The 24,533-nt window shown below is 40.7% G+C and overlaps 1 protein-coding gene across 1 annotated transcript in view; it reads left to right on the top strand.

Annotated features, from left to right (window-relative positions):
- ikbkb (inhibitor of nuclear factor kappa B kinase subunit beta) overlaps positions 1-24,533 on the top strand; it is a 72,664-nt gene that overhangs the window by 44,622 nt on the left and 3,509 nt on the right. The window contains exons 7-21 of the mRNA XM_062025638.1: positions 182-271; positions 351-475; positions 1,314-1,421; positions 1,498-1,627; positions 4,127-4,321; positions 4,406-4,520; positions 4,619-4,742; positions 4,818-4,969; positions 7,499-7,560; positions 7,624-7,724; positions 8,154-8,203; positions 8,287-8,386; positions 15,724-15,871; positions 20,646-20,743; positions 20,975-21,068. Coding sequence (XP_061881622.1) covers positions 182-271; positions 351-475; positions 1,314-1,421; positions 1,498-1,627; positions 4,127-4,321; positions 4,406-4,520; positions 4,619-4,742; positions 4,818-4,969; positions 7,499-7,560; positions 7,624-7,724; positions 8,154-8,203; positions 8,287-8,386; positions 15,724-15,871; positions 20,646-20,743; positions 20,975-21,068 — 1,692 coding nt within the window. The remainder of the gene's footprint in view (positions 1-181; positions 272-350; positions 476-1,313; positions 1,422-1,497; positions 1,628-4,126; positions 4,322-4,405; positions 4,521-4,618; positions 4,743-4,817; positions 4,970-7,498; positions 7,561-7,623; positions 7,725-8,153; positions 8,204-8,286; positions 8,387-15,723; positions 15,872-20,645; positions 20,744-20,974; positions 21,069-24,533) is intronic.

The raw sequence follows: 24,533 nt of genomic DNA, 5'->3' as shown, positions 1-24,533 counted from the left end.
TGGCTGTTACACTAATTTGTTACACTTTTAGTTCAGTTGTTTATCAGATTAGCAGCAGTATTAATCATCACAACATTGGTTCTCTTGCTGCTTTGTTGTGCAATATCCTTTTTAATCAAAATACAAAAATAAGGTATGTTTCTTTAAAACTTAACTTTAAACTGCTTTTTCTCTACTTCAGTTGATCCACAAGATCATCGACCTCGGGTATGCAAAGGAGCTGGACCAAAGCAGTCTTTGCACCTCGTTTGTGGGAACGCTTCAGTACTTGGTAAGTCAGACACCACTGACAGGTGACTTCATGTGCTAGTTCTGCTTAAACCTCCTCCTCAGTGTATCCTATCTTCCAGGCTCCAGAGCTCATCGAGAGGCAGAAGTATACGGTCACTGTAGACTATTGGAGCTTCGGAACGTTGGTGTTTGAATGCATCACAGGATTTCGCCCCTTTTTGCCAACCTGGCAACCTGTTCCCTGGTAATACTACCATTCTTTCACTTATCATAATGCTCTTTTTTTCCTCCTCTTACAAATTGAGGGGTTGCATAAATATAATTAATAATTATTCCAGAGTTTTCTTAACCCTTACCCTAGTTACGTGACTGGGATCGAGCATGCAAGGAACACATGAATAAACAGAAGTGGCCAACATGAAGAATTGCAGGATATGTGGGTTGTGCCAACATCAATGACTTGTCCTTCACTGTTAGCCTTAATGAAAGCTATAAAACCTGGGGGCCGTTTGGGTTGCAAAACAGAAAAAATACCCCCCTGTTTCTGCAAAAGGACATTCTTTTTCTTAGATTCAGAAGTATTGAAAAAAATAAGTCAATAATGGTTTCAGTGATCTAATAATGTAGATTATGTATGAATATTATATGATGGTATTTTGTTGTAGTGACTGGTACTAAGTTTGACATTATTATGGTTGTTGGTTGTTTTAGACCTTACCATTCTAGTCTCTTATTGGTGCTCAGCATTAGGACTAAAATTGTGAGGCTGTGTTTCATTTTATGCTGCTATAAATTGGAACAGTCTTTCATTTAGGCCTCAACGCTGGCAATGTTCAAATCCAGGCTGTGTATATGACAACTGAAAGTATTTTATCTGCACTCTTTGATTTCAATTTGAATAACTATGATTAGTTTTTTCGGCTACTTGTAATTGTATGTAACTGTAAAGCATATTGCATACAAATTGTGCTCTCTGAATAAACTTCCCTTCCCTTGCCTTACCTATTAAATCATGCAGGTGTACTAAAGGAAATTACCTACATAATGATTTTCTTACCCAAAGCTTTTCTTCTCATTTTTAGGCACAATAAACTAAGAATGAAGCAAGACAGTGATATTGTTGTCTATGAGGACCTCTCTGGTGTTGTCCGCTTCGCCCGGCATATTCCTCAGCCCAACAACCTTAACAGGTGACACATATCAAATGTGGTAAGGCTGTCATGAAAAAAATAGGTACTATATCTGACCTCTCATGTTGTGTTTCAGCCATTTAGCAGAGAAGCTGGAGAGGTGGCTGCGACTGATGCTTAAATGGTCTCCGCAAGAAAGGGGCAAAGATCCTGAAGCCACGCCCAGCAACTGTTTCTCCCAGCTGGATCTTATTCTGCAACTCAAAGTGAGTTACACTCCGGTTTATCTTCTTTTAATCCCCCTCCTCAACTTATAAAGCGTCTTAAGATGTCTGTGAATGTGCTGTGTGGGTTTCTTGCGTAATTACCATATTGACCGGAGTATAAGACTACCCTGGATCATAGCCGTAACTACCATTGAGGACGCCAAGCTCATGTCCTAGTATTTTTTTTAAAGTGACAAAAAGAAAATGATATGACCGAATGCAAATATACTTTATGTAGGACATCTTGTGCGCTGTACATCACCATGCGGTAGATCATCCTCTCTCAGTATATGATCTTTGGTCTTGCACAGGGGGTTCAAACAACGTCCACTTTTACTTTAAACATCATCTGATCCGAAATGTGCTGTTGACATAGCGTCATGTCAGTCAGGTTCTGTTCACAGAGATCAAGCCCGCCCTGCCCTAAAACGGAGAACACGCGCTGGGTGTAGGGCTTCCCAAGGTGCTTCATATAAAATTTTACCCCAAACGTATTCCTGGGAACAGATTTCCCTTTTGGACTTCCGGTAGACCTTTTGGCATGCGTCAAAAGGACTCGTGTTTCAAAGTAGAAGGTCTTGGGTTCAAATCCCTGTCGTAGTTTAAATTGTAGTAAGATTTTAAATTGATGTTTTAATGATGTTAAGGTCCTGGGGTTCGATTCCTGGGGGTCTTTTTGTGTAGAGTTTGCATGTTCTTCCCGTGACTGCGTGGGTTCTCTCCAAGTACTCCGGCTTCCTCCCACCTCCAAAGACATGCACCTGGTAACACTAAATTGGCCCTAGTGTGTGATTGTGAGTGTGAATGTTGTCTGTCTATGTTTGTTCAAGCTTTATTCATACAGGACATTAAAACAACTTACATTGACCGAAGTGCTGCACAGGGCACAAAAGACAATAAAAGCAATATAAACAAACTTTTCCAGGGTGTATCCTGCCTTCCGCCCGAGTGCAGCTGGGTTAGCCCTGATGCAACCCCAAGAGGGACAAGCGGTAGAAAATGGATGAACGGATGATGTTAAAATTGTTTAATACGCTAAACTTCAGCATATTAATAAAAAAAAGTGGACTGTTACAAAACTATTCTAATTGCCAAAGATATTAGTTAATATAACACATAATAGTTCTTCCTCAATGAAAGCTTTTGTTATTCCGGGAATTCATTGTGTTGCTCAAGGTTATATTATTATATTGTGCTGGGATACCCATGATTTCATCCTTTCAAAGCTCCTATTAAACCACCAATTTTTTGACCTTGGTATTTGTCATATCCGAGTTAAGGTTCTGCCCTGGATATAAGAATGATCTATGATTCCCTGGTGCACTTGTGTGTGTGTGTTTGGGCGGGGTGACAGGGAGAAAAACTCTGTCTCACTTTAGCATAGCATAACTTGATGGTTTGTATGTATAGTTAAAGACCCAGAATATAAATTATGTCATTCTCAGACTTTTTTAAAGGGAAAGAGATACAGTACTTTCTTATATTCTGGTGGATAAAATATTATGTTTATTTATTCTTATGATGATGTTAACATTTAAATTTGTTTACATTATACACAGCAATGATATCATTGAAAAATATGCTAAGTTTAAAAAGTGTATCTCTTTTATAGTGTTTTGCTGATTTGAAAAAAAATGCATTGATTTAAAAAAAGAAAAGAAAACTTAAAGCGTTCATGTTATGACTTTTAATTATGACATTTAAACAATTCCTTGTGGTCTACATAACATGTAATGGTGGTTCTTTGGTCAAAATATTGCACAGATTATGTTTTACAGACCATATTCAAGCCGCTTTCTAAACGTTTCTTCAGGATTTGTCGTTTTGTGGGCGGTCTTATTTAGGTGCCTTCATTTCGACTGCATCTTCTCCCTGTCCGCTATGTTGTAGTTTTTAGCGCTTCCATATGGAGTCTACTGACCGATATAAGTTTGAACTATACGCTACTTTGTATTAGAAATGGCAACAGCGGAGGATGCATGTGCATGTACGAGCAAGTCTGTCTCACAACAAAAAGATAGAGAAAAATAAGGAACTTATTGCCTACAATGTCGGACTACAATAGCGGACTCGCGCAAAGCTCTTCAAGTAACACTTTACCATATATGGAGTTATCTGCTGACGTTACCAACGGAAAAAACGTCACAAATTGTAGGAAGGAATGCAAAATTGTTTGATGAATATCTCTCCGCTATGTGTCTATGGTTTTAAATTTTCGGGACTTATGCAGATCCCAAATACACAAAAACATATACATAATGTTGGTTTTGCATTATTGGTCCCTTTTAAAAAATGTCCTCCTAAAATATTGTCAGTTTACAAAATTTTAAACACACCTCTTCTCTTCTCTGATTGTACAAAATAAAAATTGGATCAGTTCACCTTAAAATTATTACTAATATTTTTGTTTTTCTCCAAATGCTGCACTTATCCTAATTTCACTCTTTGGAAACCAGTGTCCAAAATCATTAACTCCCAATTGTTGTTGTTCACTTTTAGATAGTTCACGTTTTGAATATGAAGACTGCTAAGATCCTGACATACTCTGTCACGGATGACGATACTGTGGCTAACCTGCAGAGGAGGATAGAAGAGGACACAAGCATCCCAGCTGCCAAGCAGGAGCTGCTGCTCGAGGCCGGTCTCGCCTTTGAGCCTCAAACATTAGCCACACAGTGCGCCATTGATTACAGCGTAAGAATAGCATTTCATAGCACAAGATGTTTTCTTTGCAGAATATTTGACAACACGGTGTGTTAATGCATCATACCCTTGCAGGAGATAGATGGCCGACGGACAGACTTACCTCTCATCTTCCTGTTTGTTCGCTCCTCTTGTAGTTACGAGCCCCCGTTGACACCTCGCACCCTCCCCGAAAATATATGCTTTGTCCGTGAGTGTGCACATGTTTATGCATACGTCAACATGAGCTATTTCAATACAAATACAAAATATAATAAAATAACCGTTGTATTTCTTCTTATTGCCTAGAAAATGACCCCAAGCACGTTCTGACTTACAGCCATTTGAAGAGGACTTGTGGCCAGGCGTGGCACACCATTCGCTCACTTAAGGAGGACTGGCAGAGGCTGCAGCAGGGACAGAAAGCTGCCATGTAGAAAACACACACACGTAAAGCACAAACCTTTCTGGACTGTTTGCTCTAACAGTGCCAATGTTATTTTTCCAGTATGAGCTTGCTGAGACACAACTCGTCACTGTCTAAGCAGAAGAATGAGATGGTGTCCATGCACCAGAGACTTATGGCCAAACTGGACTTCTTCACTACCAGCCTTCACATAGACATGGACAAATACCAGGAACAGACTGCTACTGGCATTGGTAAGCTTATTTACTGGACAACGACAGTGTACTGTTGTAACTAATGTCATCTAATGCATAGTACAAAACCCAAAACCAGTGAAATTGGCATGTTGTGTAAATCGTAAATAAAAACAGAATACAATGATTTGCAAATCCTTTTCAACCTATATTCAATTGAATAGACTGCAAAGACAAGATACTCAACGTTCGAACAGGAAAACTTAATTTTTTGCAAATATTAGCACTGTCAGTAACTACAGTTTGTCGCTACATTTGCAAGTGCAATTTAAAACGCTACTATGCAAAGCGAAAGCCATTTATCAACACCCAGAAACGCCGCCGCCTAGCTGGGCCCGAGCTCATCTAAGGTGGACTGATGCAAAGTGGAAAAGTGTTCTGTGGTCTGACAAGTCCACATTTCGAATAGTTTTTGGAAACTGTGGACGTCGTGTCCTCCGGAACAAAGAGGAAAATAACCATCCCGATTGTTATAGGCACAAAGTTCAAAAGCCAGCATCTGTGATGGTATGGGGGTGTATTAGTGCCCAAGGCATGGGTAACTTACACATCTGTGAAGGCACCATTAATGCTGAAAGATACATACAGGTTTTGGAGCAACATATGTTCAAGCAATCCAAGCAACGTTATCATTGGCATTGTCTTGCTTATTTCAGCAAGACAATGCCAAGACACGTGTTACAACAGCGTGGCTTCATAGTAAAAGAGTGCGGGTACTAGACTGGCCTGCCTGTAGTCCAGACCTGTCTCCTATTGAAAATGTGTGGCGCAATATGAAGCCTAATCTACCACAACAGAGACAGTTGAACAACTTAAAGGTCTACTGAAACCCAGTACTACCGACCACGCAGTCTGATAGTTTATATATCAATGATGAAATCTTAACATTGCAACACATGCCAATACGGCCGGGTTAACTTAAAAAGTGCAATTTTTAATTTCCCGCTAAACTTCCGGTTGAAAACGTCTATGTATGATGACGTATGCGCGTAACGTCAATCGTTGAAACGGAACTATTCAAACTCCATTGAATCCAATACAAAAAGCTCTGTTTTCATCTCAAAATTCCACAGTATTCTGGACATCTGTGTTGGTGAATCTTTTGCAATTTGTTTAATGAACAATGGAGACTGCAAAGAAGAAAGTTGTAGGTGGGATCGGTGTATTAGCGGCTGGCTCCAGCAACACAAGCAGGAGGACTTTGACTTGGATAGCAGACGCGCTATCCAACGCTAGCCGCCGACCGCACGGATGATCGGGTGAAGTCCTTCGTCGCTCCGTCGATCGCTGGAACGCAGGTGAGCACGGGTGTTGATGAGCAGATGAGGGCTGGCTGGCGTGGGTGGATAGCTAATGTTTTTAGCATAGCTCTGTGAGGTCCCGTTGCTAAGTTAGCTTCAATGGCGTCGTTAGCAACAGCATTGTTAACCTTTGCCAGGCTGGAAAGCATTAACCGTGTATTTACAGGTCCATGGTTTAATAGTATTGTTGATTTTTCTGTCTATCCTTCCAGTCAGGGGCTTATTTCTTTTGTTTCTATATGCAGTTAAGCCCGATGCTATCACGTTAGCTCCGTAGCTAAAGTGTTTCGCCGATGATGTATTGTCGTGGAGATAAAAGTCACTGTGAATGTCCATTTGGCGTTCTCGACTCTCATTTTCAAGAGGATATAGTATCCGAGGTGGTTTAAAATACAAATCCTCGATCCACAATAGAAAAAGGAGAGTGTGGAATCCAATAAGGCCTTGTACCTAAGTTACGGTCAGAGCGAAAAAAGATACGTCCTGCACTGCACTCTAGTCCTTCACTCTCACGTTCCTCATCCACGAATCTTTCATCCTGGCTCAAAGTAATGGGGAAATCGTCGCTTTCTCGGTCCGAATCGCTCTCGCTGCATTGAAAACAATGGGGAAATGTGAGGAGCCTTTCAACCTGCGACGTCACGCTACTTCCGGTACAGGCAAGGCTTTTTTTTATCAGCGACCAAAAGTTGCGAACTTTATCGTCAATGTTCTCTACTAAATCCTTTCAGCAAAAATATGGCAATATCGCGAAATGATCAAGTTTGACACATAGAATGGATCTGCTATCCCCGTTTAAATTTAAAAAAATCATTTCAGTAGGCCTTTAAGCTGTACATCAAGCAAGAATGGGAAATAATTCCACCTGAAAAGCTTCACAAATTGGTCTCCTCAGTTCCCAAACGTTTACTGAGTGTTGTTAAAAGGAAAGGCCATGTAACACAGTGGTAAAAATGACCCTGTGCCAACATTTTTTGCAAAGTGTTGCTGCCATTAAATTCTAAGTTAATGATTATTTGCAAAAAAAATTAAATTTCTCAATTCGGACATTAAATATCTTGTCTTTACTGTACATTCATTTGAATAGAAGTTGAAAATAATTTGTATTCTGTTTTTATTTACGAATTACACAACGTGCCAACTTCACTGGTTTTGAGTTTTGTACATCATTACATCCCAATTTGTTGTTTTAAAACAAAGTATAAATGTAAAACTGAAAATGGTCCAGCTGCAGAGAAACTGCTGGGAGTGTGGAGGGAGATGGAGCAGACTGCTGTCAGCTGTGGTCAGGTAACAAAGCATTTGTGTGTGTTTGCTCACTTGCTCTCAAAATGACTGTTGCTATGTGTGCAGCCCAAAGTGAGTGAACTAGAGGAAGAGATGATGCACCTGCAGCAAGACATTCTGGACGTTCAGCGGCAGCCGTGGAGGAGCGGGGAGGCTTTGGAAACACTGTGAGTTACTAGCAAACTACATTCAAACCTGTTTTAAAGCGACCATTTAAGGGAAACAGCAAAAGTGCCCAGTATACATAGTCACACATTGAACATTATTGAAGAAAGCACAAAACAATCCAGATTGTGGCAAGTAACTTATTCCACCAAGTGCACTTTGTATCGCGCAAATAGGCAAGGCAAAAGCATTTGATTTATTCTCAGAATAAAACACTATGTGTTTATAATATCCTGCTTACCCATGCTTAAACAAATCAATCAAGCAAGTCCCCCCTCTCCTCCTTCTCCAGTTGAAACTTCTGCCTGTTTGTTGTAGAGTATTTTCAAAATACTGTGTTGTTTCAGCGGGAACTGGAAGTAGATACGATATTATAGCGGAGATCCGAGAGAGGACAAGTATTTTGCTGACAAATCCCTTTCTGTTTTTAGTGAAGGAAAGGCCATGGAGCTGCTGCGCAAACTTAAAGAGAAACCCAGAGGTTTGTATTCTATATGCATATTTTTCATTTGTGCTGTTATACTCTCTATCAAACTAGTTTTATTTTTTTTGCTGTGGTTTTAGACCAGAGGTATTCGGGGGACGGCCAGGAGGTTGTACGGCTGGTGGTTCAGGCAGTGCAGTTCTACGAGAGAAAGCTCCGAGACTTCTACACACATCTGAGGTAATTGAACACATCCCCACACTTCTTTGATGCAGCGCTAGTATGATAATGCAGTATGATAACAAAAGGGGATTTCAAGCGGTTTTAACACATTAGAACTTATGCATGTGTCTTACTTTATAAAGAATAGCAATGGATTTGGATATTTTCCCTTTATATATTCAATCTGCGGTTTCAACATAATTTATGATCAATTATTATTCCCAAGAATTTAGTTTCATAAACTCTATCAATTTCCACTTGATTTAATTTAAATTTTGCTTCACAATTTGTCTTTGCACCACTAAACACCATAAATTTAGTTTTCTTATCATTTAATGATAACTTATTAATATCAAACAATTTTTTTAGCTGAAGCAACTCAACCTCTTTTATCCTCAACACTTCCTTTTAAGTCTTCTCTTGAACAATATACATTTGTATCATCTGCAAACATAATACATTTCAATTTATTAGATACTAAATAAAAATATAAATCCTATGTTCGTCCTTCGTTTTCGAAGATGACCAGGTGACTTCACGTTGACTTGTGTGTGCGAAGATGGCTGATGAGGCCAATCCTTGCGCAGAATGACCGGCTGCAGTGAAGGCAGGTTATGGCTGGGGGGTGGCTGGCTGAGAGGGAGGAACTGTCTCTGGTCTTGTGGAGCTGTCGCTTCTGTTCGGCTTCATGAATAAATTTTTCCTCGAAGTCGGCTACGCCATGCCAGACTGCAGAGCACCAGTTGGAACGATGTTGGGCATCGGCTTCCCAGGTCTCTGGGTCCAGACCACAGCCCTTGAGACTGGCCTTAAGGGTGTCCTTAAAGCGTTTCCGCTATCCGCCGCGTGAGCGCTTTCCATGGTGCAGTTCACCGTACAGGAGCCTTTTTGGTAGGCATTCGTCTGACATGCGGCAGACATGACCAGCCCATCTCACCTGGGAGCGCTTGAGGATGGCAAGGAGGCTCTCCATCGCAGCCCTGTGGAGGACCTCAGTGTCTGGGATCTTGTCCTGCCACCTGATGTTGAGCAGCCTCCTGAGCCCTTCTGACGAGGGGCTCAGTGTACGGGATTCCAGCAGCAGGTTGATGCATCACCTCTGTTTTCTTTGTACTGATGGTGAATCCAAAGTCTGAGCATGCTGTGGCGAAGTTGTTCATGCTCAGTTGCAGTTTGAGCTCATTGGAAGCATTCAGGGTACAGTCCTCCGCAAAGAGGAAGTCGCGAACCTTGGTGGTCTGTACTTTTGTCTTTGCCTGGAGTCTTCACAGATTGAACAGCTTGCCATCAGTGCGGTAGCGCAGGTCTATCCCCATGTCCCCAGACCGGAAAGCATCTGTCAGCATGCGCCGTTGTCCATCATGGAATTCTCGGACCATGTTAGAACAGTCAAACTTGGCCATGATCTTCCAGAAGCCCTCTCGCCTGACAGTGTCGAAGGCCTTCGTCAGATCTACAAAGGTGGAGTATAGACTGACGTTCTGTTCTCGGCACTTCTCTTGGAGTTGGCGAGCGGCAAAGATCATGTCGACTGTACCACGACCCTGCCTTAATCCGCATTGGCTCTCCGGTAGGAGGTCTTCGTGTTCAAGATGTTCCGTCAGGCGGTTTAGCAGAATTCTGGCCAGGATCTTTCCTGCTACAGACAGCAGAGCAATGCCGCGGTGGTTGTTGCAGTCCTGCCTGTTGCCCTTGCGTTTGTATAGATGGACGATGGAGGCGTCTTTGAACTCCTGTGGCAGCTTCCCTTGGTTCCACATGGTGCAGAATAGGTCTACCAGTTGTTTGGTCAGAGGTGGTCCACCAGCTGTGTAGATTTCTGCTGGAATTGCTTCAGCACCAGGTGCTTTGCCATTTGGAAGTCCTCTGACGGCTTTGATGACCTCAGCTTCCGTTGGTGGTTCGTCAAGGGAGGTGTTGACTGGGACTTGAGGGAGGTGTGCAATGGCTTTGTCATTAATGGCTGAGGGGCGGTTGAGAACACCGTGGAAGTACTCAGCCCAGCGCTCAAGGATCTTCTCTCTCTCTGTGACCAGTGTGCTGCCATCAGCACTGATGAGAGGGGGAGATACTGATGTTGTGGGCCCGTAGATAGCCCTGAGGGTGCTGTAGAACATCTTGCTGTCATTTTGGTCTGCATAGGACTGGATCTCGTCAGATTTTCGGCAGAGCCAGTCGTCCTGCATCCGACGCAGCTCTCGCTGGATGGTTGCTTTGATGTTCCTGAGGGCATACTGTTTCTGAGAGGATGTTGGATCACTGAGGTGGGCTTTGTGCAGACGATGTTTCTCCTGGAGAAGATCTCTGATGTGATAATCGTTCCCATCAAACCAGTCCTGTTGCCTGCAGGCTGTAGGTCCTACTGCGTTGAGAGCAGCAGTCCTCCTCAACGTTCCCAGAGGGTTTCAGGTCCTGCAGTCTGCTGGTGAGCTCTTCAGTCAGGGATTGCTTTACAGAGGCATTGGTGAGCCTGGAAATGTTCAAGCGCTTCGGAAGTTTGGAACCTTGAGGTCTTCTGGGAGGATGGATCTTGATGTTCAGCTTAGATACAAGGAGCCTATGGTGAGTCCAGCACTCTGCACCGCACACCGCCTTTGTAACCCTGACATCCTGTCTGTCCCTTTGCCTCATGATGACAGTGCAGTAGGTGCCAGTGTCTTGAACGAGGATGCATCCATGAGGTCCTGTTGCGCTTTGGGAGGCTGAAAACTGAGTTGGTGATCAAGAGCTCATGTGCCGCACAGGTCTCCATCAGAAGGGTGCCATTACTGTTACAGCTGGCCATGCCATTTTTGCAGAGGACTCCTTCCCATGACTTGTGATCAGTGCCGACCCTGGCATTGAAGTCACCAAGGATGATGAGCTTGTCTGCCCTGGGCACTGCCGAGATGGTAGAGTTCAGGTCTTCATAGAACCTCTCCTTCACATCGTCTGGGTTCGTCATCGTGGGGGCATAGGCACTGATGAGAGTGGCAGAGTGTTTTCCCTGGAAGAGGCAGGCGCAGCGTCATCAGGCGGTCATTGATGCCTTTGGGAAGTGATACAGCTTACTGATCAAGTTGGATTTAATGGCAAAGCCAACTCCTGCCTCACGCCACTCTGCTTCAGTGTGGCCTATTCAGAAGAATGTATAGCCAGCACCAGTCTCTGTCAACTGGCCCTCTCCAGCTAGACGTGTCTCGCTGAGAGCAGCGATCTGGATGCCAGCTCTCTGGCGATCAGGGCAGTTCTCCTCTCAGGTCTTTATAGAACACCAGCCCTATCAAGAAGTGTGCACACATTCCATGCGCCAAGGGTGATCGGTGTCACCTTTTTCTTGTTTCCTTGTTTCTTACCGCCGGTAATGGGACTCCTGCCAGATGCGGCTAGCTGGCCAGGAAGAGGTGAGGCAGGCAATTTTTGGGGCACCTTTTCTAGCCCGTTCCTCATGCCAAGAGGTAGGCAGTGCATACCGAGAGAGGGCTGCCTAGTCGCTCGGGGGGCTGCCGAATTCCAGTGCTGCCTGAGTCATTGCGCAGCGACCCTATGGCCCGAGCCGCCTGCGTGCGAGTTTGCGACTATGGCTTCCAGTGAGGTCCACACCTGCCACTTCGCCACATGCTCGACGCCGCAGGACTTGGGTAGGGGTGGGGGAGATATGCGGGGGTTGTGTGTGTGTGAAGTCATGACTTGCGCGGTGCATTGGATTTAAGTGAGGGTGGGTTGCGCAGCGCCGACCTCACTCTCTCGCCCGAGTCCACCTGTATCCTGTGGCAAGAAGGCGTCGAGACGGCTGAAGATGGTTCCAGGTGCAATGGATGGCCTGGACACATTATAGCATAACACATCCAGCCCGTAGCGCTCCACAGAGCTTGCTGGTGTCGCCATTCAGCCCGTTGAACCTCTGAGGGTTTCTTCCGCGCAGTCAGCCGAGAACCAGTCTCTTATCCCAGTGTGCTGGCTAGGCTAGGCACCACGGGAAGTGCCATACAGGCATGCAGGAGGACCAGGACTACCAGTAGGGATATTTCCTTAGCTAGAGGACCCTTGCTGAGGTAAGGTGCTACCTCTCTACAGCCTGCGGTTGCAGTTTAACGTCATACCCAGGACATAAAGGACAAAAATATAAATAACTTAGGTCCCAATACCGAGCCCTGTGGAACCCCACAAGTTACTCTTCTTGGCTGTGATTTAGTCCTATTAATTTCCACATATTGAGATCTATTACTTAAACAACTACTTAACCACTGTTGTGAAACACCTCTTATGCCATAGTTTTCCAATTTTTGCTGAATCTGTGTGAGTATCACAATAAATATGTTTGTTTATACCTCGTTTAGACCTCGATTTATGATCTTAATTGCTTCTTAAACGTGGTTCGTAAAGTAAAGCAGAGTTTTCCATAAGAAACAATGTAAATATGAATAATGGGTTCCAGTCTTGATAAAAGTCCCTATTTTATACACTTTGAACACAATATTAAGTGATATACAGTACTGTATATCAAACAAACATAAAAGGAGGTGGTGGATCAACTTTCTCTGTAATAAAAAAGTCAAAACACAACAAGCTGCTGTGTGCTCTGCTCTGCCAACACACACAGAAGTCACTATTGTGCTCTCATGAACAAAATCACAAAATCCTTGACTTTAACAACCATATTGCTACAATAATAAACATTTATAAAAGTTAAATCCAGCCACATTAAAAATGGCAGAGCAGATAATTAAAAGCACCAGACAGAGGGAGGGAGAAGTGCTTTAGTAGAGCGAGGGGTTGCTCTGGAAAGAGAGAAGAGATACTGTCTTTTCGCTCGCTGCAATTTAAATCTGCTATGGTAAGAGACCGGTCTCCTCACAATTAAAACTTGATGTGGTTACTTACTGTGCTGCGGTCATGCTTGTGAGTGCCATGAATGTAGTCCTCACAAATAGTCTTTTTTTTTTTTACCCCACAGTGATTTGTTTCTTCTTTCTACACTGGTCTGTTGAGTTTTTGGCACTCTTATTGAGTTAGGAAAATGGACAAAACTTGTCAAAAGGCGAAAAACTCAAGAAAAGGCAAACATGAAGTGTTGAGACGTGACTTCTCATGTACAGCAGGTGAAGTGGAAGGCTCCGCCACCCCAACAATGTTTCGACCTGCTTTTGTGCCTGCGGGCGCCTGAATGAATCATTTGCACACAGAGGCATATTTGGCTTGGTCTAAAAGTTTGTAAATCGAAAAGTTTGCATATAGAGGGGTTCCTAAATCGAGGTTCCACTGTAGACTAAAATAGTATTCTTTAGAGTCGAAATGACAGTTTATAGCACGTTTGTGTTGCAAACTCGCACGGCTGCCGTATTTGTGACTCCAGGATGCAGGAACCAGGAGAGTGACGATCAGGTAAGATTATTTTAATTCACTCAAAAGAGAGAAGGAAGCAGTTGTGCATGTAAGGTTCTAAACATAAAGCAATCCTTGAGCACTGAGGAGCGCGCGAGACAGGCATAAATAGAAAAAATGCTGATTGGCACCAGGTGTGGACCGCCTGCCAATCAACAGCAAGTTAGGGGAAAAAACAGCTCAGCGGGAAATGGAAACAAAATAAGAGCACTGATCGGAAATAAACACAAAACAAGGAAGCACAATCAGAAATTAAGTGACAGATCTTCACAGTTTGACTGAATTTACTGGTTTCTTGCACCCTGTCAGGGCCGGAGCACAGTGAATGTGGTTGTCAGGGCTTTTTCGTGTATATGGTGTGTTGTTATGACGAGTGCTTCGAGTGATGGACTCCAAACCCAGTGGGGTCTCCCTGCACAGGTTTGAATCCTGCTGACAACAGGGTGAGGAGGAAAAACTAAAATATTCTGAGGCGATTGTATAATCAGGCATTAAAAACCAATTTAATCAACTCAAATGGACTGTTCAGTTTGTCTTAGAAAACGTTTTGCCTTTCATTCCAGCAGGGTTCATCAGTTCATGCTCACAAAATTAAGATTGCTCAGATCTTATCTGAGTGCTTGGTACCAAAACTATTTAACCTCTAGTCTACAGGACAGGGTGTATGCCCAGACAAGAATAGTTTCACTCTATTGTGGTGCAAAAACAACTGTTAAAATGCAAAGGAGCAACATCTCTGTCAACAAGTAAACTACTGCACTAAAAATACGTACTGAAACAAACCAACGCTGTCTAATGGGCGTGTTTACACAACAATGAATTAACAAAAAATGTGTTGTACAATGCTTACACTTATTCACTTACTCATCACAGCCAGAAGACAAGAGGAAGTCTCAAGTAATGTCAAAAACAAACATATCCTATCATTGTGTGTTGTCCCCTTCTTTTAAGATGTATGAGGTCATTGCTTTCCTCACTGCATACACAACAATGCTGAGTTTGCTTCCTAAAATGTAGTCCTTGGTGTGAACCAGCTTTTAGATCAATATTTGTTGTTGTCACACAATAATTTTTGCTGTTTTTGTTATTGTTTATAAAACAGGAAGTTGGGCAAAAGCCAAAGGATTTAAATCGGAGCCAATTGTAGTGTATGTTTATGTTTAGTTACTTTGCATAATTGACTGTATTTTGCTTAAAATATTATATGAGAGAAAAGAGACTAAGGAAATAATTTAAGTATTTAATTGATATGGTTACACCGCCGTCCTCAGTTTTTGGATTATAATTGTGATCAAAAATGTAATCTTACAATATTAATTATCTTGAAAATTTGAAGTATCAGTATCAGCATTGGTCTGAGCAATACTGCCCCTCTAATTATTTGGTATTGAATTGATACCCAAATTTGTAGTGTTGTCCAAAACTAATGTCATCAGGCAAATTAACAATAACTCCTAACAGCAGCTCCTTGAATTCCTTGAATCCCTTCTAGGTCTATCTGATAGCTCAGTCACAGCTCTTTTTATTACCAAATATGTGTTATATGTGTTTTATGTCGCACGTTTGCACCAAGAAAAATTCCTAGTTTGTGAACCTGTTCTCAAACAATGGCAATAAAACTATTCTGATTCTGATTCTGATTCTGATTCTAAAGTAGCCAAATAGCAGAAATATAAGTGTCTATTACATTTAATGAGAAGTATAGAGAGAAAAATGTTACAACAGTAAGTAACCAGATATTAACAGTTAATTAAAGAGTAGATTATTAATAGTTTTGATAAAATATTACAACCAGAAATGACACACTGTTACCGCATACATCAGCGTAGGAGCCAAATAATATATTGTGTTATATATCGTTATCAAAGGAGGCTGCAATATCGATATTAGGCCATATTGCCCATCTGTCCTACAAGTCTCACCACAATAAAAAGACAAATAGAGCAACACATTTTACATGCCTTTTGTTCTTTTTCTTATTGTTATTGCAGCAAGACAGGTGTTTGTCGCCAGCGCGTGATGAAGCTTCTGCCAAAGGTGGAAGGTGTGGTGCAGAAGATAGCTGAAAGTGAACAAGTCCTGATGAATCTGCAGAAAAAACGACAAAATGAGCTTTGGAACCTCCTGAAAGTTGCCTGTGTGAGGAAGCACACACATTCGTATTAAGGATGCACCAAAATGAAACTTGTTGGCCAAAACTGAAAATTAAGAAACCAAAGCCGAAAACCGAAACACACACCGAAATAAATTATGCCAGTTATTATTAATAGTGCATTTATGTCAATGACTGTGTACTAACCTCACTAAAATCAAGGCATTGCAATTGCACAAATCAATATTTATTTTTCAAAAAATAAATCAATCTTAAAATTATGAAAAAATATTCACCACTGGCATTACAACAACATAACATTTAAATATTAATGTACAGGCAAAACACTGAATGTTGCTTAAGACGAGGTCGACTGTTGACATAATCATAATGGTGATGAAATTGTTTGGATTTCAGGTGATTAAACCTCATGTGGAAAAGGGTTTATATCCCCCTCTTGGGGCTTGATCTACTTAAAGGGGAACTGCACTTTTTTGGAATTTTGCCTACCGTTCACAATCATAATGAAAGACATGACGATGGATGTTATTTTCTTTTTTTTTTTTTGCATTCTAAATATTAGATAAATGCATTCAAAAGTCTGCTTACAATGGAGCCTACGGGAGCTGTGCAATTCCACCTATGAAGCCCTTAAAAAACATCCAAACACTTCCATTGAGGTTTTATATACATGATGTAAGTATATATGTAATGTAGTAACGCGCACGTTTATAATAACATTTAATATTTACGTATTTTAATCATTTTAAGCATAAGCTGCGCATTAATTTCAAAAATGCATTGTTTGCTTTTTTTTTTCTTCATCACTGATTACTGCTCACTGCAGACTTCATGAGAGTCAACAAGCATAATGAAACATCACTTACTGTGTAAGGTCTGCTGTCATTAGGATGCCAACTGCTGGGATTTTCATATATTCCTATTTAAGTGAAGAATATCTCATAATCCTCACAAAGAAATGTGGAGGGGGGATGGGAACTAAGCGTCTTTTTGTGTTGTTCTCGCCGGTTTCGGGTCCTAAATGGCTGTCAAAGTGTACCAGCTTGTCGGAATACTTACTCAGACGTCTTCTGTCCAGGTGAGATGCGTGATTTATTATCCACAATAAACTTACAGAGAGCAAGGAAGCGATAAAACAGCAGACCACTGGATGATGTAAACATAGACACATAGTGATCACGGCGCTGCTATAAATAGTTTGTCTGCGTTAGCATTTATAATAATATCAGTAATACTTGGTCTAGTCACAAATTGTAAATTAAGTATTGTTGGCAGTTTTTGAATGGTTATTTATTGGATTTTATGGACGGAATAGAGGAGCTCCCATTGTCTCTGCTGTAAGTGGACTTTTATTGACTTTTATTCACAGGTTAGAATGCATAAAGAAAAAATCCATCCGTCATCATGTCTTTCATTATGATTGTGAATGATACGCAACATTCCAAAGTGCAGTTTCCCTTTAAGATTTGCGTGTATTAAACCTGTGCAAACTTGATAGTACACACAAAGCTGATCTACTAAACCTGTGTGCATAGCATTGCGTTCATTAAGTGTGCAAAATAGTGAGCGCATTCCATTTAGCGTGTGTTTTCATGAATATGCAAAATATATGCTAACGATTAGAACTCCCTATTAGAACGCCCACAATACTGTAAGGAGAAGGTTCAAATATGATTATTTCGCAAACGCAATGTGATCGATCAATGCTGAAACTGTGGCAATTGTTTTGCGTCTACATTTAGTACTGGCAGTTGTGTAAAAGGAGGCAATCGCGCTGCAACTCCGTCTTATGTAGGCTTATGTTGATAAGCATGCAGACCGTCATATATGGACTGTCAAAAATAAAAATATTTTCTTGTATCTGAAAACATTCTAGCGCACACCCGCAGTTAATGGCAGCATTTTCCATGAACCCGACTTCAACGCGGGAAAAAAAAGTGGGTTCTGTTGTAGCCCGCACTGCAGGACTGCGTTTGAAATGCCCAGGAAAAAAATCCCCTTGTAGGCACATGATAAAATGAATGTGCAGTAATTATTCGAGTGTTTCCATGGTGAAAGCCGCTAGTACATGCAAAAACCCCATGTAAATAAGGCGGTCTGCACCAGTTAGCAATTGTACACACTCACTAATAGTGGATCGTAGTAGATCAGACCCGTAATGTTTCCACATTGCACGTTTTGCAAATTGCTTTGCGCTGGTCTTTCTGTCCACACCGCAGGCATGCTACTTCCACTCCAGACTAGGCATGAGCTGGTGTTTTGGCGAGACATGCTTCCCATTGGAATTCATACGCCCCCTGCATCTGCGTATAAATCCAAGGATTGTAATTGTGCTTCCCATTGTATGCATCCCTTTTAAAGGAGTTGTTCATGCGCATACAGTTGTTACGTAAAGTAAGGCTATGTACATACATCTACTGATGCCTAGTCTGGACACATCCTCAGTGACCTCTTGGATTCACGGGGCGTTCCGCGTCTCTCAACTGGTCATACGTCTTCCTCCAAGCAACCCAACTGGGGGTTAACAAATCCCCCAGCTTGTGTCAAGACGGCTAGCTAGCTACCATGACTCCAAGGATCTCCTCTTTTGAGTCACAACCATCTCGAGGCCCTTTCCGCCTCTTTGGTGGCACTGCGAATGGCTCTCCTCTTTCTCTCTCCATCAATACCCAAACTTCTGAAGGCTCTGACCAAGGAACGGGCTGCAAATCCTCTGCATCCAACCTCCACAGGGAAACACCTTGCTCTCCAACCAGCCCGTTGACAGTCGCTGACCAGTCCTGCATACTTGGAGAGCTTCCTCTCGAAGCCTTCTTCCAGGCGATCTTCCCACGGGACTGTCAGCTCCAGCAACACAGCTTGTTTGGTGGACTCAGACACAAGGACAATGTCTGGTCGCAGGGTGGTGACTGCGATATGGCTGGAGAACTTCAGCTGGTTTTCAAGGTCCATCAACAACTGCCAGTCTCTTGCAGACGTCAGGATGCCTGCTGATGTTCTTCTGGCAGGAGTTGGCGTGTCCCCAGCTCTGACAAAGGCGATGGTTTTCTTGGAGGGGTGGAACTGTTTTGCCCATGCCAGTCCTGCGCTAATGGCTTCAGCGATGGTCTTCAGGACTTGGTCATGCCTCCACCTGTACCTTCCATCTCCAAGTGCCTCTGTACAGCAACTGAGGATGTGTTTCAGGGTTCCTTGCTTGGAGCACCCTGGAACACATCCTCAGTTGCTGTACAAACTATATATCTATATTTTATTATATTAATTATAATATTATATTATAATATATTATTATATTTTATTATAGTCATTTAAAACAGTGTATGTGTCTCATACGAGAAACAATGAAATGTATGGTTTATTGGATTGTCTTTTTTTCTCTGGGAAACCGAAAGCACTCCCGGCCAACGTTCCCTTTAAGGTGCGCGCCTGTGCAATTGCGCACTGCTCAAGCGTCCTCTGCGCACGGCAAATCTATGCCACGCACAAAATCAAATAAAAAAATAAGCGCATAACAATTTTCGACACACGGACACGACAGAGAAAACAGTTTTCGACATCATTGTTCAAATATTGTAACGTCTGTTGAGACGCTTTGAGGACATGAATTCCATCGATCACTTTACTGAGCAAAACTCTTTATTGTCGGCCATAAACACATCACCAAAACATTAGTAAAAAAAATGATATCTAGCAAAACTAGTCATTTTCTGCAGTACAAACCAGACCAAAAGCAACTTTGTTATATCAACAGCAGCCGCTCGCTCTTTCTCACTTGCGCCAACACATGCACATATGGCACTTAGCCAGTGATGCGTTTACAGCCACACAAAAAGTCGGACAACTCCAACACCACACATAAAGTGTAATTCCAAATCGTTACACTATGATTTACCAATCAAATGTGTGCTTATTCTACTGTCATTTATTAGGAATCTTAATTTATAAATATTAATCATGAAATTCTGTTAGTATATTAAATAAATACTAATAAAAATATATTTTTTACAAACAGGAAGTTGCAGGAATGTACACATGATCCCCTGCTTACATTTCATTGTGCAACATGTGAATGTTTTAATGGGAACTAAATGCAATGTCTTAAAGGGGTACAAATTATTTCCAAAGCAGGACCTCCACCCAGACAAACAATACAAGTACACAGTTCATGAAAAACAATATTTTTTGTTATTGTCATTGTAAGTGGGCCTAAACATTTATATTAGAAAATCATCTCAGGGAAATGACTGCTGTCATTTGATTATAATAATAAGAGAATGTTGTCTGTCTATCTGTGTTGGCCCTGCGATGAGGTGGGGACTTGTCCAGGGTGTACCCCGCCTTCCGCCCGAATGCAGCTGAGATAGGCTCCAGCGACCCCGAAAGGGACAAGCGGTAGAAAATGGATGGATGGCTGGAGATTTAACTTACTTAGTCAGGTTTGGGACAGGTGTGCTGCTGGTGTAGCCACAGTGTGCACGTCTGACCTCCCTCACATGGGCTCCACTGAATGCTCAGGGAGTTTTTGCGTTTGCTCACACATGAAAAATTAGAGGGAACATTGCTCCCAGCATGCCTTTAACATCTTCATATGAAACCATAACCTAATTAGTCATGCATTTACCTTAAAACCTGAAACCGGACCATGCATACATCGTCACAACATCAGTTTCGGTATTGGTGTTATCGTGATAAGTCTATCGGATGGAGATTTTCAGTGGACAAAAATTTGGTGCATCCCTAGTTTGTATTCATTCTATCTTAAAGAAAATGCTAGTAATTGAATACATTTACTTCCTGTAGAGTAAAGTTCGAAGCCCCGTAAGTGGCAGTCCTGATGGCTCTCAAACGCCCTCTTCAGTGCCACCCTTGATGACCCCCCAACAAAGTTCACAGCAATTGTGAGTACAACACCTTTACACTCAGCCTACATATACAGTAGCACACCACATCACAACATTCATCACCACACCACCATGTGCCAGATCTAGTGGATGACCCCGATGCAAGCAGACTGTAACGATCATGCGCAGTTATTCAGATCATATTACAATTGGTCCCATGCACCCACACAATAATAAGGCGAAACAACCTTTTTGCGTAAACACATTTTGCCTTTTTTTACGCGACAGGGACGAGTCTCTGGTGGAGGAGAACAATAATTTGGAAAGTCGACTGCAGAGTTTGCTCCATGACACCATTCAGGAGTCGGAGAGCAGCATGGAGGTAAGAGGGTTGTATTTTTCCAATAAAGTTCAAATGAACACGTCAATTCACAACTTAATTCAATTAAAGGGGAAATGCACTTTTCTTTAAAATTATGCCCATCATTCACAATCCTTATGTAAGACAAGCAAACATAGGTTTTTCTTTTTTTAATGCATTCTAAATAGTAAATAAATGCTGGCAAAAGTCCGCTTACAATGGAGCCTATCGGAGTCACTCTATTCTCCCTATAAAGCACTTGAAAAATTATACATACACCTCCTTCAAGGTTTTATATACCGTATTTTTCGGAGTATAAGTCGCACCGGAGTATAAGTTGCACCGGCCGAAAATGCATATTAAAGAAGGAAAAAAACACATATAAGTCGCACTAGAGTATAAGTCGCATTTTTGGGGGAAATTTATTTGATAAAACCCAACACCAGGAATACACATTTGAAAGGCAATTTTAAATAAATAAAGAATAGTGAACAACAGACTGAATAAGAGTATGTTATATGACGCATAAATAACCAACTGACAACGTGCCTGGTATGTTAACGTAACATATTATGGTAAGAGTCATTCAAATAACTATAACATATAGAACATGCTATACGTTTACCAAACAATCTGTCACTCCTAATCGCTAAATCCGATGAAATCTTATATGTCTAGTCTCTTACGTGAATGAGCTAAATAATATTATTTGATATTTTACGGTAATGTGTTAATAATTTCACACATAAGTCGCTCCTGAGTATAAGTCGCACCCCCGGCCAAACTATGAAAAAAACTGCGACTTATAGTCCGAAAAATACGGTACATGCTGTAAGTATATATACAATGTAGTAACAGGCACAGTCATAATAACATGTCATATTTACATATTTTGCTCATTTTAAGCATACAGCGGCGCATTAATTTTAAAAAAAGCATCACAACGTTTGCTTTTACCTTCAACAACATCACTGATTGCAACTCACTGCAAACTTTTTGAGAGCCAACAAATAGAATTCAATCAATCAATCATTTAATTCAATCATTTATATAGCCCTTAATCACAGGTGCCTCGAAGGGCTGCACAAACCATTTTCATTCATTTCATTTCATTAAGACACGTATGAAGGTTAATTTGTGTCTTTGTTACGAAAGCTTTTTTTGACACTGAATTTATGTAACTGAATTGTGAAGTGAAATGAAGTGAATTATATTTATATAGCGCTTTTCTCTAGTGACTCACAGCGCTTTACATAGTGAAACCCAATATCTAAGTTACATTTAAACCAGTGTGGGTGGCACTGGGAGCAGGTGGGTAAAGTGTTTTGCCCAAGGACACAACGGCAGTGACTAGGATGGCGGAAGCGGGAGTCGAACCTGGAACCCTCAAGTTGCTGGCACGGCCACTCTACCAACCAAGCTATGCCGGCCCTCGAATGTTTTGCATTTTGATTTAGTGAACTAATCTTTTTTACATCAAGTTTCATTAAAAAAACATTGTTTTGAAATGAAATAAGTTTATTTCGGTCTTATAATCAACCATCAACCATTAACCATTTTGTGTGACCAGTTCAACAGTACAGATTATACATATTTAACAATCATACACATTTACACACAAAAATAAAATAAAATAAAAAGAATGACCGAAAAAGGAATAGGCTGAAGCCAAGGCTTATATTTACCTATCCTATACCTCCACTGAAAATAAGATTGCCTGGAACATCAACGTTAAAAAAAAAAAATCAATGGGCTGAAAGTAATTGTTACTATATTTTATAATTTTCAATTATTTCACCTTTCAAGGTTTTCTTAAACCTTAACAAAGAACTACATGTCTTCAACTCATCACTGAGCTTGTTCCACCATTTAACTCGTAAAACTGAAATACATTTGTATTTTATATTCGTTCTTACTTTACCTATTTCAAAAATCAATATCCCCCGTAAATTATATTTTTCTCCTCTTAAATGAAATAACCTAAGAATACAAGCTGGAAGGCTGTTGTTCTTTACACGAAACATAATTTCCATTGTTTTTAAAAACACAATATCTGAAAATTTTAACACATTAGAACTTATAAATAATGGATTGGTAGGTTCATAGTAGCACGCTTTGTGTATTATTCTAATGACCCTTTTTTGAAGTTGAATTACTGGGTCTATGTTTGTTCTATAAACATTTCCCCAAACTTCAACACAATATGTTACATATGGAAAAATAAAAGAATAATATAACATATGCAGACATTTCTTATTCAGCATGTGTCTTACTTTATAAAGAATAGCAATGGATTTGGATATTTTTTCCTTTATATATTCAATATGCGGTTTCCAACATAATTTATGATCAATTATTATTCCCAAGAATTTAGTTTCATATACTCTATCAATTTCCACTAGATTTAATTTTAATTTTGCTTCACAATTTGTCCTTGCACTTGAATTTAGTTTTCTTATAATTTAATGATAACTTATTAATATCAAACCATTTTTTTTAGCTGAATCAACTCAACCTCTATTATCCTCAACACTTCCTTCAAGTCTTCTTCTGAACAATATACATTTGTATCATCTGCACACATAATACATTTCAATTTATTAGATACTGAACAAATATAATTTAAATAGCGTATAAATAACTTAGGTCCCAATACCGAGCCTTGTGGAACCCCACAAGTTACTCTTCTTGGCTGTGATTTAGTCTTATTAATTTCCACATATTGAGATCTATTACTTAACTAACTACATAACCACTGTTGTGAAACACCTCTTATGCCATAGTTTTCCAATTTTTACAGAAGTAAGGAATGATCGATTGTGTCAAAAGCTTTACATAAGTCAATAAATACTCCAACGGTGTGTTGCTTTTTTTCTATTGCTGTAGCTATGTTTTCTACAAAGTCCATCACAGCTAGGGATGTAGATCGATTACTCCTGAACCAATACTGATGATCATTCAGTAGCTTATGTTTGTCAATGAACTTATCAAGTCTATTTACAAATAATTTTTCAAGAATTTTTGCAAATTGAGGTAGTAGAGACAGGTCTATAATTTGAGACCATATGTTTATCACCATTTTTGTAAATCGGAATAACTTTAGCAATTTTAATTTTATCAGGAAAAGTTCCAGTTGATAAAGATTTATTACATATATAAGTAAACGGCTTCAGGACACAATCCATCACTTCTTTAACAAGTGACATATCCACGTTGTTACCATCGACAGATTTTTTGTTTTTAAACTTTCTGACCACTTCTAACACATCACTTTCACAAACTCCACCAAGAAACATTGCATTTTTAACGTCAGATACACGCTTTAACTTTTTCTCATCATTCATGTTAAAATTAATATTTTTTGCCAAATTTGGGCCAACATTCACAAAAAACGTATTGAATTCCTCAGCTATTTCTTCTATATTTTCAATAATTGAGTTGTCATCTTTTACCAGATGTGCTGTAAAATCCTTTTTGCTAGATTTT

The sequence above is a fragment of the Entelurus aequoreus genome, linkage group LG17 (genome assembly GCF_033978785.1).
Source record: "Entelurus aequoreus isolate RoL-2023_Sb linkage group LG17, RoL_Eaeq_v1.1, whole genome shotgun sequence".
Lineage (NCBI taxonomy): Eukaryota > Metazoa > Chordata > Actinopteri > Syngnathiformes > Syngnathidae > Entelurus > Entelurus aequoreus.
Note: the sequence above shows the minus strand (reverse complement) of the source record. Positions and strands in the feature narration are given on the sequence as shown.